Here is a 13839-nt window from a genome sequence, read left to right as displayed (position 1 = left end):
AACAAAACAATGCTCTGGTCGCCAAGAAAACGCAACATTTTGTCACAAAATGCAGCATTTTACCATAAGAACATCAGATTGTGCCATGAAAACAATGTATCCGACCAACAATATGCAATATTTATCCTACATAATGCAATACTTTGTGTTACATCAACGTGGCTTCATAGTAAAATAGTGCGGGTACTAGACTGGCCTGCCTGTAGTCCAGACCTGTCTCCCATTAAAAATGTGTGGCGTGGGTGGTTGGGCGGGGGGTTGCGCCCGTGGGGCCGGGGCCTTGCCGCTGTCGGGCGGGGGTCGGCTCGTGCCCCTCTGGCTTCGGGTGTCCGTGGGCTTCCTCCTTCCCCTGGGGCGCGGGGCGGGGTCTGCCCGGGGTCGCCCTACGCTGCGGCTGTGCGGGCCCGCCTGGTGCCGGGTTGGGGGGGCTGCTTTCCTCCCTTGTTGGGGCCCCGGCGGTGCTGCCCGACTGCCCTGCGGGGGTCTCCCTCCTGTGTTTTACTCCGCCCTTATTTATTTATTAATTTTATTTATATATATACTTATATATATATATTTTTTAAATTATCTATTTAATAAATTGTATTTATTCTGTTAAATTATATACATGTATATATAGGTGCGTGTGTGTGTGTGTGTGTGTGTACGTTTGTATGTATGTATGGTGGAATCTGTGTGTATGTATGTAGGTACATGTGTGTGTGTCGCTGCCCCGGTGTGCATTGCTGATCGCGGCACCAGGCCTGCAGAGATGCCATGGCATGCCGGCTGTGGGTGCGGGGCTGGGCCCTTATGGCTTTTTGCCGGATGGGGTGCCTGGTGGGTGGTGGGGCCTGGACGTGCGGGTATGGCTGCGGGGTTTGGTGGCGCTGGACACTGTTGGCAACCAGGCCTCATGTTTATTTTTATTTTATTTTATTTAAAGGGTTTATTTTATTTTATTTATTATTTTTATATTTTTTGTTTTTGTTTTGTTTTGGTGTATGTATGTGTGTGTATATGTGTGCATATGTATATGTATGTAGGTGTATATATGTGTGTGTGTGTGTGTATGTGTATATGCATGCATGTGTGTATGTGTATATACATACGGTATATGTATGTATATGTGTATGTGTGTATGTATGTGTGTATGTATGTGTAGGTGTGTGTATGGGTGTGGATGTCCGGTGGATCGATTGGCCTGTATGTGGATGAGTTGGGGTAGGTGGGTTGGCGGCCTCTGTGGTAGCTGGGGGTGTGCGTTGTTGTGGTTTACGGGGTAGGTCGCTTTTTTTTTGTTTCAGGTTTCGGCGGCCGCGGGTGTTTGTACTGCGGACGGGCGGTGGTGGTGATGGTTGCTGTGGTACTGCCGGCGGTTGGCGTCGCTGTGTTGGGTTGGAGTGGTTGGGGGACTGTGGCTGGTATCTGTGCGCTTGTGGGGTTGTGGGGGCTGGCTGGCGTTGGCTTGACGGCTGGTTTGGGGGCTGGCGTGCGGACGGGGTGCATTGACTTCTTCCCCGGTTGGGGGGCACCATCCCCTGGCCGGAACTCGTATGGGTGCGTTGCTGTGTGGATGGCCGGGATGCGGTGTTTGCATTGGGCATGGTAAAGTGCAGTTTTTCTGCGTTTGGTTGCTGGTATGGGCTCTGCGGGGTTGGGTTGGGGCGGGCGGGGGATGGCTTTGTTTGGCGGGGGGTGGGCTCGCGTGGCGTCACGCTAAAGTGGTCTGGTGTGGGTCACGGGCCGTGGGGGGGGGGGCGGCTTCCTGGCCGTAGTTCCTGGTTGTCGGCCACATGGACTGGGGGGGATGTCCGGGCCCTCTACTCCTCCTACTTATAGCACACACAGTCACACAAATATAGGACTTTGGGGGATTGTCCTGCGGGGAGGCATGGCGGGGGGTTGAGGATGCCTCCTATGGGGCTCCGGTCCTCCTGTCTTGTCCCCTGCTCGGCCATCCCTCAATCTTAGCTGCATATTAGACACTTAGGATTTGGAGGGCTCGGCTTGGTTGGGACCCACCAAGACCTTGATGTCCCCCAATTTTAATCGCATTATTAGTTCCCACAAGCATACATATCTCACTCACGCTACAGTACACGCATCAATAGGGACTGGAGGTCGGCTGTAATGGCTGACCTGCTAATTTTAACTACACAGTAGACACTCTGGGGGCCTTGTACACATGCATGTGGGGGGGTTGGGGTTCGGCGCACCCCTCATTGCCTCGTCGGCCGGCGCGGATTCCAGGGACTGCGTTCTGGTGGCCTGCCAGGCTTTTATTAATTTATTATTATTATTATTTTATTTTTTTTATGTGTATGTATATGTATGTATATATATATATATATATATATATATATATATATATATATATGTGTGTATGTGTATGTATGTATGTGTATGTGTATATGTATGTATGTGTATGTATATATGTATATATATATATTTATTTATTTTTATTTTATTTTATTTTTTTAAAAATAATTTTTATTATTTACTTACTTTATTTTATTTAATTATTTGTATTTGTTATTTTTAATTTAATTTGTATTTCATTTTATTATTATTATTATTATTATTATTTTTTTAAATTATTGTTATTTTTGTTTAATCTTACTATTTATTTGTGTGTGGCGTCGCGCGGGTCTCGCTTCCTGTTGGGTGGGGTCCGTGCCCGTGTGGCCCGACCTTGCGCTGTGGGGTCTCTATTGGCGACTTGATGTGGTGGCGGCGCGGCGCCCGTGTCTGGTCTGGATACTGTGTCTCGGTTGTTTGGGCGGTGGTGTGTTTGTGCGGGTTTGGGTTGGGGTGGTGGGGTCTTTTGGCGGGGGGGGGGGGGGGGGTGTGGTGTGGTGTTGGTGTCTCTTGTTTGCATGTTGGCGTTTGGGCTTGCTGGCGGGCTGGCGCTGGCTGGTATCTGTGATCCTGTTGGCGTGTGGTTGCCGGTCGCGTTTTTTTTTTTGATCGCTTTGATTTGATTGGGTGGTGCTGGCTGTCTGTGGGTGTTGTGGCTGCGGTTTCTGCTGCCGTTTGTTTGTGGTGTGGGCGCCCGTGGCTGCTGGGTCTGGTGCAGGGGGGTGGCTGATGTTGTGACTGGTGGCAGCGCGCGCGCGTGGTGGTTGTCGGGGCTGACAAACTGTGTATATGTATGTGTATGTGTGTGTGTGTATGTGTGTATGTATGTATGTATGTATGTATGTATGTATGTATATATATGTGTATGTGTATGTTCCCTGGGCACCACACCTACTGTTTGTGGGATGGGTTCTCGGGGAGGCTGGGGCCGTACTCTGGCTCCCGCACACACTGGGAGTCAAATGTATTGTACATGCAAATTCACATATACTCACACACATACATACAGACATACATAGGTACCTACGCTCCCACATACATATACAAATAAATACAGTACATATTTACACACTCAAAGTTCGTACATCCACACGCACATTCATTATACAAACATACTGTATACACATACTGTACATATAGATTCACTGTAAAAACATACATATACACATACTGTACATATACATTCACTGTACAAACACACACATACACATACTACACATACATTCACTGTACAAACACACACATACATATACTGTACATATACATTCACTGTACAAACACACATTTACACATACTGTACATATACATTCACTGTTCAAACACACATACTGTATACACATACTGTACATATACATTCGCTGTACACACATGAACATACTGTACATATACATTCACTGTACAAGCACACATATACACATACTGTACATATTCAAGTACATATGCACACATACACTCATGCACATAATCACGTTTCTTCAAACATATATTAACGTTGTTGCCCTAGGGTAAACTGGGTATAACACATGGCACACTGACAAAGCTTAACCTATTGTTACTATAACAATCTACAAGGTTAAGGTTGCTTCTCTTTCTTCCCCTCCATTTTTCTGCATTCTTTCGTATCTCAAGTTATCATTACGTATATGTATTGTTGCATTTGAACAATTGTATTGTTGATAATACAGGTAAAGTACTGGTATTGTTTATTATCAATAGCACTATTTCTATTGGTATTCATATTGCTCCATTTTTAGTGTAATAATGCTCATTGTCATTTCTGTATTTTTTTTTTTTTTTTAATTTTCGCTAACTGCTTATTTGCTATTACTTTTACCATCATATTTGTACATGTCGTATTTGCTGATGTTGCTCTGTTGTTGTTGTTGTGTTTGCTGTTGTTGTTTTTGTCTCTCTGTCTAATCCCCCTCTTGTCCCCACAATTCCCCCCTCTGTCTTCCTTTTTCTCTCTTTCTATCCCCTCCTGCTCCGGCCCGGCTGCACCAAATGATAATATAAATACATTTAATAAAGTCAAAATACAAGTAAGGCAACAAGAGAAGTATCCTACACTTCTCTTTTGTAAAGTAAATCTGAACAGCCGATATGGGCATCTACATCTGCTATATGATTTGCCCGAGAAGCTGGGCAGGACATTAAAAGAAAAAAAAAAATAAAAAGAAAAAAAGAAAAAAGAAAATAAAATAAAATAAAAAAATAAAAATGTGTGGCGCATTATGAAGCCTAAAATAGCACAACGGAGACCCCCGGACTGTTGAACAACTTAAGCTGTACATCAAGCAAGAATGGGAAAGAATTCCACCTAAAAAGCTTCAAAAATGTGTCTCCTCAGTTCCCAAATGTTAACTAAGTGTTGTTAAAAGGAAAGGCCATGTAACACAGTGGTGAACATGCCCTTTCCCAACTACTTTGGCACGTGTTGCAGCCATGAAATTCTAAGTTAATTATTATTTGCAGAAAAAAAATAAAGTTTATGAGTTTGAACATCAAATAGCTTGTCTTTGTAGTGCATTCAACTGAATATGGGTTGAAAAGGATTTGCAAATCATTGTATTCTGTTTATATTTACCATTTACACAACGTGCCAACTTCACTGGTTTTGGGTTTTGTACATATTGTTATGAAGATGTCTGTTACTACATTATATATATACTTGCAGTGTGTATATTGTACATATTACATATTGTTATGAAGGTGTCTTACTACATTATATATATACTTGCAGTGTGTATATAAAACATATTACATATTGTTATGAAGGTGTCTGTTACTACATTATATATATATTTGTAGTGTATAAATAAAACATATTACATATTGTTATGAAGGCATCTGTTACTACATTATATATATACTTGCAGTGTGTATATTATACATATTATGAAGGCGTATGTTACTACATTATATATATATTTGCAGTGTGTATATAAAACATACTACATATTGTTATGAAGGTGTCTGTTACTACATTATATATATATACTTGCAGTGTGTATATTGTACATATTACATATTGTTATGAAGGTGTCTTACTACATTATATATATACTTGCAGTGTGTATATAAAACATATTACATATTGTTATGAAGGTGTCTGTTACTACATTATATATATATTTGTAGTGTATAAATAAAACATATTACATATTGTTATGAAGGCATCTGTTACTACATTATATATATACTTGCAGTGTGCATATTATACATATTATGAAGGCGTATGTTACTACATTATATATATATTTGCAGTGTGTATATAAAACATACTACATATTGTTATGAAGGTGTCTGTTACTACATTATATATATATACTTGCAGTGTGTATATTGTACATATTACATATTGTTATGAAGGTGTCTGTTACTACATTATATATATACTTGCAGTGTGTAGATTGTACATATTACGTATTGTTATGGTGTCTGTTACTACATTATATATATACTTGCAGTGTGTATACTGTACATATTACATATTGTTATGAAGGCGTATGTTACTACATTATATATATATTTGCAGTATGTATATAAAACATATTACATATTGTTATGAAGGTGTCTGTTACTACATTATATATATACTTGCAGTGTGTATATAAAACATATTACATATTGTTATGAAGGTGTCTGTTACTACATTATATATATGTTGGAATAATTGTTTGTAAGTTATCACAAAAGAAACGTTGTATTACATTATGTTCCTGATAAGAAAATGAAGGTTGTCTTCGAGGCCTACCAGGAGGTAGAAGACTCGTAAAACTCCGCTGTGACTTCAAGTCGGACAGACGGCAGGATCTGCTTAACTTCCAGAGGAACTCTTTTGAAGTGTTTTACGAACTCTCTTTGAACTATTTGGTAACCTAAGGCAACGCTATTTACGACCCGCAGCCCTCTTGAAGCAGCTGTGGTCACATGGGGGGAGGAATGTCAAATAAAGAAGGAGGAGGCCAAGCTTCTGGCAGTGCGTGGTGCAGTATCGGCCGATAAAATCGTTAAAATGTAATATCGGAAAATATCGGTATAGGTTTCATAATTAACGGTATCGGTTTCTAAAAGTAAAATGTATGACGTTTTAAAACGCCGCTGTGTACACGGATGTAGGGAGAGGTACAGAGCGCCAATAAACCTTAAAGGCATTTCCTTTGCGTGCGTGCCGTCCGAGTCACATAATATCTACCGGCTGTTCTCATCACGAATGAATGCAAAGCATACTTGGTCAAGAGCCACACAGGTCACGCTGTGGGTGACCATATAAACAACTTTAACACTGTTACAAATATGCGCCACACTGTGAACCCACACCAAACAAGAAGGACAAACACATTTCGGGAGAACATCCGCACCGTAACACAACAGAACAAAAACCCAGAATCCCTTGCAGCACTAACTCTTCCGGGACGCTACAATATCCTGTCCAGCTTCTCAGGCAAATCATATAGTTGATGTAGATGCCCATATGGGCTGTTCAGATTTACTTTACAAAAGAGAAGTGTAGGATACTTCTCTTGTTGCCTTATTTGTATTTGGCCACTACTGTTTTCTGTTTATTTGTTACTGACCGTGGCAGGACACCTCTGCCTCTGTTTCACTTTATGTTGCTGGTAAATAATATGGTTGTAGTAGTAGGCTAAAGTTAAATTATTTAGTATGCACTAATTAAAAGCTTTAAGAGACATTTTAGCTTTTATATTTCATAAGATATATTTTTTGTAAGAACCACAATTAATAAATATATTTCAGTGAATAACTTATTGTTCAAATCTGTATATAAATATGTACATAAAGTGTTGTAATTATATTGTAAAATGGATGGATGGACGTTTAAAACAAAACTTTTATTATAAATTAGTAAGCATACATTTTTTTAGCCTTTTTAGAGAAAATTATATCATTGTAGTAAATTACTCGATGATGTCATGGTGACCACGCCCATAGCCACGCCCCCACCGGTATCTTGGCAGTTTATGGGAAACACTGCATGTTATGAAAAAGTATTGCACTGTTATTGTTTTGAGGCATGTTAAAAAAAAAAATCCACTTTGCGACTTCAATAATAAATATGGCAGTGCCATGTTGGCATTTTTTTCCATAAGTTGAGTTGATTTATTTTGGAAAACCTTTGTTACATTGTTTAATGCATCCAGCGGGGCATCACAACAAAATTAGGCATAATAATGTGTTAATTCCACCACTGTATATATCGGTATCTGTAATTAAGAGTTGGACAATATCGGCAAAAAAGCCATTATCGGACATCCCTACTCAGGACCTTTGAACTCAGGACCTTCGTATTGTGAGGCACATGCACTAACCAACTTTTTAAAAAATTGAACAAATATTAAGAAAGTTTTGACATTTTCAACTAAAATTTAATTATTGAGCCTTAAGGATGTTGACTATTAATGATTCAATTTTCAAAGTTCATAACTTTGTTCATATGTATCACAGATAAATGATGCTTTATCAGTGGAATGGTCTTTGCAAGACCTGTCTGATAACACTGGTTTCATGTGAATCGCTTGATTTTAAAAATGTTACACACACTACCTACATCAGTGTTTTTCAACCTTTTTTTGAGGCAAGGCACATTTTTGTCATTTAAAAATACGGAGGCACACCACCAGCGGAAACCGTTAAAAAATGAAACTCCACCAGGTCTTCCTCGTGCCTTATTTTGAGTTTGTTGGTGTTTTCCTGTGTGTAGTGCTTTAGTTCTTGTCTTGTGCTGTTATTTTGGTGTTTTCCTGTAGCAGTTTCATGTCTTCATTTGAGCGCTATTCCCCGCACCTGCTTTGTGTTAGGAAGCAAGGCTATTCAAGTTGTTGCTATTCTTCTTTGTGTGGACATTGTTGCTTGCCAAGTCATGTACGGATGTACTTTGTGGACGCCGTCTTTGCGCCACACGCTGCAAGTTTTTGCTGTCGTCCAGCATTCTGTTTCGGTTTACTTTGTAGCCAGTTCAGTTTTACTGTCGTTTTACATAGCCATCCCCTATGCTTCATTGCCTTTTCCTTTCGTTCATTTTTGGTTCAAGCGTTACATACCTTTTTTACCTGCACGCTGTGGTCTGCATATTGGGATCACAGTTCTACACTAAGGAACGCCACAGTATTTGCAGATTATAATTATTGATTTGCAAAAAATATTTTTTGGACCAATTAAGTCAGAGGTGTCCAAAGTGCGGCCCGGGGGCCATTTGCGGCCCGCAGCTAATCGTTTACCGGCCCCCCACACATTCTGCAAAAATTGCAAAATTGATAGTATTGCAAAAATTAAAAGAAACATTTTAAAAAAGTGGAATGAGATGAAATCTAACGAGAAAAAGTTGCAATGTTGACACAAAGCTGCCATGCAGGCTGTTTTTTTTTAAATTTGTGTTTGTTTATTTTTATTTTGTTTGACATTGCTCAAGAAAAAAAAAGAAAAATACAAAAAAATCTATGTTACAATGAATTATTACTTAAAAAATGTCACTTTAAAATGTTTTATGTGGAAAAAATGTTGCATATATTGTGTAGTTGCCATATAAAAACATCAAAGTTTTATTTGACAAAAGAGCATAAAAACAAACAAAATTAAAGCTGCAAGCAGCGTTGGTCGGTCCCGCATATTTGGCAGGTGCTAGTCCTAAGTGTCCAAAAACTTTTGTCTACTGTTAGTCCTAAGTGTCCCAATACTTTTGTTGACATCAGCGCAGTGGAATAGTGGTTCTATTAAGGCCCGTAAAATCACAGCAGCATTATCAGCGCAGCGGTTCTTTGAAGGCTCGTAAAATCAAAACCGTAGCACTTATCAAAACTCTTTGAGTATCCGTCAATCAGAAAGGTTCAATCTCTCTCCTGTAGTAGTTTGAAGCCGAAACGACAAACGCGCTCAGAGGAGATAATGTTTGATGTTTGGTGACCAGTTTTAACAAAAATTTAGTTTTGAAGGAGGGATTGCAAACTTCCTGTTGATTTTTGCTGAAGGGTGTCAATCTATGAAATGTAGGTCTAAGTGAGACCTACATAAAGGTTTTTGTTTTATGTCTCTAAGACGTTCCTACTGGAAGTTACAAGCAGTTTTGTCTGTTTTCCTCTGTGGAGCAGTTTTGTCTCTGTTTTATTCAAAAATTGCGCTAGAGACCCAAAACTCAAAAATTGCGCTAGAGCGCAATTTTGAGTTTTGGGGTTCGTTTTTTTATTAGATTGCAATTTTCACCAGTCCTGATGTGTGTGAAAAGTTTGGTGAGTTTTTAAGTATTTTAAGGGGGTCAAATTACAGCTCAAAGAGGCAAAAATTAGTGTTTTTAGTACATTTTTTTCTTGAAGGGGAAATTGCCAACTTCCTGTTGGTTTTTGCCCGAGGATGTCAAATTATGAAATGTAGGTCTAAGTCAGACCTACATAGAGGTTTTTGTTTCATGTCTCTACGACCTTCCTAGTGGGAGTTAGAGGCAGTTTGTTTTTGTTTTTTCCTAGGGGGCGCTAGAGCGCAATTTTGAGTTTTGGGGTTTGGTTTTTTTATTAGATGGCAATTTTCGCAGGTCCTGATGTGTGTGTCAAATATGGTGAGTTTTGAAGCAAGTTAAGTGGGTCAAATTGCAGCTCGAAGAGGCGGCCGGTATAATAATAATAATAAAACCTTACAATAACAACAGGTCCTTTTGTCCCAATGCAAAAGGACTCCCGTTGGGATCCCTTTTACAATGGGCCGTGTGGGCCCTAATAATAGTTCAAACGTAAAATGGACAGATATAGCTGAAGTTGATCTCGTAATTTAAGTGTGAAAAGTAAAAAAAAAAACTAATAAAAATGTATCACTTTATGAGTGGGAGACCTTTTGGATCCCAAATATATTTAGTGGGATTTCATTTAACTTTTCACTGTGATTACTCAAAACTGTTAAATAATTCAAATCAATGGTGTCCTGCATTACTGATCTTTTAGGGCTCTAATTACTAAATGCTGCATATTTCAGTTTTACTATAAAAAACAAAGTTGTCTTTGACAGAAAAGGCATAAAACCTGTTTGTTTTTTTTACTTGATATCAACCTTAATTTGATATAGAGATATACTGTAGAAAAATGATAATAATTTATGACATTTTTTTAAACATTTTAATGACTGAGACCCTTGACTGGTCCCCGGGAGCCCTAAAGGTTAAAAAAAAAATCTATCTATTTTGTTATGGTTTGAAAATGAAAAATATCAAAATGGCCCCCTTATGCTAAATTTTTCCGTGTGTGTCCCTCAGTGGAAAAAGTTTGGACACCCCTGAATTAAGTGAATTTGCATAATTTCCCACGGCACACAAGACAATATCTGACGCGGCACGGTGGTTGAAAAACACTGACCACCTACATTAGTACACATGTGAGCATAAGAAGTGCACAAACCTGACGAAACAACTCCATGCGTCTTGAAAACAGCGTCGAGTCGTTGATGTTGTCGCTCCTTCTCCTCTTTGGTTGGACAAAGTTCCTCCTCGTACTCCGCTGTCGTTCTTTCGCACATTTTCACACAATCCCAACACTTTTATCTCTTCTTAGCGATGATGAGTTTCTTCAGTCTTTTTATTAGCAGCTGGCAAGCTAAGCTAGTCTAATAAAAGGCAAAAGTCCCTTACACTAATGTACCCGGACTCAATTATAAAATCATGTGCACTTTGTTGCACGACGTACAAGTGTACATGTACGCACTGATTAGGAACGCAAAAGATTAATGACTAAACATAAAAACGTGTTCACTATCAAAAACGCCAACTTGTTTCGTTTTCTTTGTCTAGTTCTTCTTCTTTGGTTTCTTCTTCTTCTTCTTTATTCAAATTCCGGCAGTGTCGACGTCGGCGAATTGCTCATGAGCATTACTGCCCCTCACAGGTTTGTAGCGGTACTACTTTAACCACAGTTTTTCACAGGCTCTTTCCGCTGCCTGCGTATTTAAATGGTACCTTGATGTAGTGAGTATTATTCTGCGTTGTGTAGTTTTTTAAAATAAAAGACACTTCACCATGGCAACCTGTGTTGGAAACACACATACACAGGTCTCAACTTTCTGGCGGAGTGATATCTGCTCCTGTGTGATGTAAATACCATAGGCGTAAATACTACCAAACAATTCACACAGTCGACGCTCTACTTGTAAATAAACGAAATTGTGCATAAAAATTACTCAAAACAACACGTCACTTGTACACACAACATTAGTGGGTTTACTTTTAAAGTATCTAGAAACGTTTAGGAAGAATATTTACAATATGAAGGAACACAGAGCAGTGAAGAACTATTATCTTCTCATTCAAAAGTCCGAAGGAAGAGGAAGTAATCGGCCGAAAAAACAGCAAAGACACTTCCCGCACCGGACATTCGGTTCTTCAAAATAAGAGCAATACTTCAAAATAAGATATAACACCCTGTCTAGCTCATAATATAGCGCAACAACATCACACTATTACATTGAGTCAAAGTAGCCTTGTATATAGCTTTGAAAAGCCTTGGATGTTACATTGATACATTATATGGAATTTAAAGGCCTACTGAAATAAAATGTTCTTATTTAAACGGGGATAGCAGATCCATTCTATGTGTCACACTTGATCATTTTGCGATATTGCCATATTTTTGCTAAAAGGATTTAGTAGAGAACATCGACGATAAAGTTCGCAACTTTTGGTCGCTGATAAAAAAAAAAGCCTTGCCTGTACCGGAAGTAGCGTGACGTCACAGGTTGAAAGGCTCCTCACATTTCCCCATTGTTTACACCAGCAGGGAGAGCGACTCGGACCGAGAAAGCGACGATTACCCCATTAATTTGAGCCAGGATGAAAGATTCGTGGATGAGGAACGTGAGAGTGAAGGACTAGAGTGCAGTGCAGGACATATCTTTTTTCGCTCTGACCGTAACTTAGGTAAAAGGGCTCATTGGATTCCACACTTTCTCCTTTTTCTATTGTGGATCACGGATTTGTATTTTAAACCACCTCGGATACTATATCCTCTTGAAAATGAGAGTCGAGAACGTGAAATGGACATTCACAGTGACTTTTATCTCCACGACAATACATCGGCGAAACACTTTAGCTACTGAGCTAACGTGATAGCATCGTGCTTAACTGCAGATAGAAACAAAAGAAATAAGCCCCTGACTGGAAGGATAGACAGAAAATCAACAATACTACCAAACTCTGGACATGTAAAGACACAGTTAATGCTTTCCAGCTTGGCGAAGCTTAGCAATGCTATTGCTAACGACGCCATTGAAGATAACTTAGCTACGGAACCTCGACAGAGCTATGCTAAAAACATTAGCTCTGCACCTACGCCAGTTCTCATCTGCTCATCACGACCCGTGCTCACCTGCGTTCCAGCGATCGACGGCACGACGAAGGACTTCACCCGATCACCGATGCGTCGGCGGCCCGGAGACGGAGGAAGTCAAAGTGAGGTCGGCGGCTAGCGCGTCTGCTATCCTTCTCAAAGTCCTCCTGGTTGTGTTGCTGTAGTCCGCCGCTAATACACCGATCCCACCTACAACTTTCTTCTTTGCAGTCTCCATTGTTCATTAAACAAATTGCAAAAGATTCACCAACACAGATGTCCAGAATACTGTGGAATTTTGAGATGAAAACAGAGCTTTTTGTATTGGATTCAATGGGCTCCAAATACTTCCGCTTCGGCCGTTGACGTCACGCGCAAACGTCATCATATCGAAACGTTTTCAGCCGGAAGTTTGGCGGGAAATTTAAAATTGCACTTTATAAGTTAACCCGGCCGTATTGGCATGTGTTGCAATGTTATGATTTCATCATTGATATATAAACTATCAGACTGCGTGGTCGGTAGTAGTGGCTTTCAGTAGGCCTTTAAGTGGACCCCGACTCAAACAAGTTGAAAAACTTATTGGGGTGTTACCATTTAGTGGTCAATTGTACGGAATATGTACTACACTGTGCAATCTACTAATAAAAGTTTCAATCAATCAATCAATCAATCAAAAACTTGTTTAAGTCGGGGTCATTCATGATTCATGATACAGATATATACTATCATCATTGATTGATTGAAACTTTTATTAGTAGATTGCACAGTACAGTACATATTCCGTACAATTGACCACTAAATGGTAACACCCCAATAAGTTTTTCAACTTGTTTAAGTCGGGGTCCACTTAAATTTATTAATGATACAGATATATACTATCATCATAATACAGTCATTACACAAGTTAATCATCAGAGTATATACATTGAATTATTTACATTATTTACAATCCGGGGTGTGGGATGTGTGTGTGTGTGGGGGTGGGGGTTGGTTGGTGGGGGGGGGGGGGGGGGGGGTTTAGGTTTGGTTGTTATCAACACTTCAGTCATCAACAATTGAGAACAGAGAAATGGACATTGGAACAGTGTAGGTCTGACTTGGTAGGATATGTACAGCAAGTAGTGGACATAGAGAGAGAGATCAGAAAGCATAAGAAAAAGTATCTACATTTGATTAT

General features: G+C 39.7%; 1 protein-coding gene across 4 annotated transcripts in view; it reads right to left on the bottom strand.

Moving 5' to 3' along the window:
* The window catches only part of si:dkey-15h8.17 (uncharacterized protein LOC100034454 homolog), a 103924-nt gene extending 92738 nt beyond the window's left edge, over positions 1-11186 (bottom strand). For 2 of the 4 annotated variants that reach the window (XM_062069548.1, XM_062069550.1), the window contains exon 1: positions 10740-11173. In XM_062069548.1, the coding sequence (XP_061925532.1) occupies positions 10740-10857 (118 nt within the window). In that variant the 5' untranslated portion in view covers positions 10858-11173. Of the gene's footprint in view, positions 1-10739 lie in introns of all 4 variants that reach the window. The other 2 variants (XM_062069549.1, XM_062069551.1) reach the window with 2 other exon arrangements.
* Between the last annotated feature and the right edge of the window lie 2653 nt (positions 11187-13839).

Source organism: Entelurus aequoreus, linkage group LG14, assembly GCF_033978785.1.
Source record: "Entelurus aequoreus isolate RoL-2023_Sb linkage group LG14, RoL_Eaeq_v1.1, whole genome shotgun sequence".
In the NCBI taxonomy this organism is placed as follows: domain Eukaryota; kingdom Metazoa; phylum Chordata; class Actinopteri; order Syngnathiformes; family Syngnathidae; genus Entelurus; species Entelurus aequoreus.
Note: the sequence above shows the minus strand (reverse complement) of the source record. Positions and strands in the feature narration are given on the sequence as shown.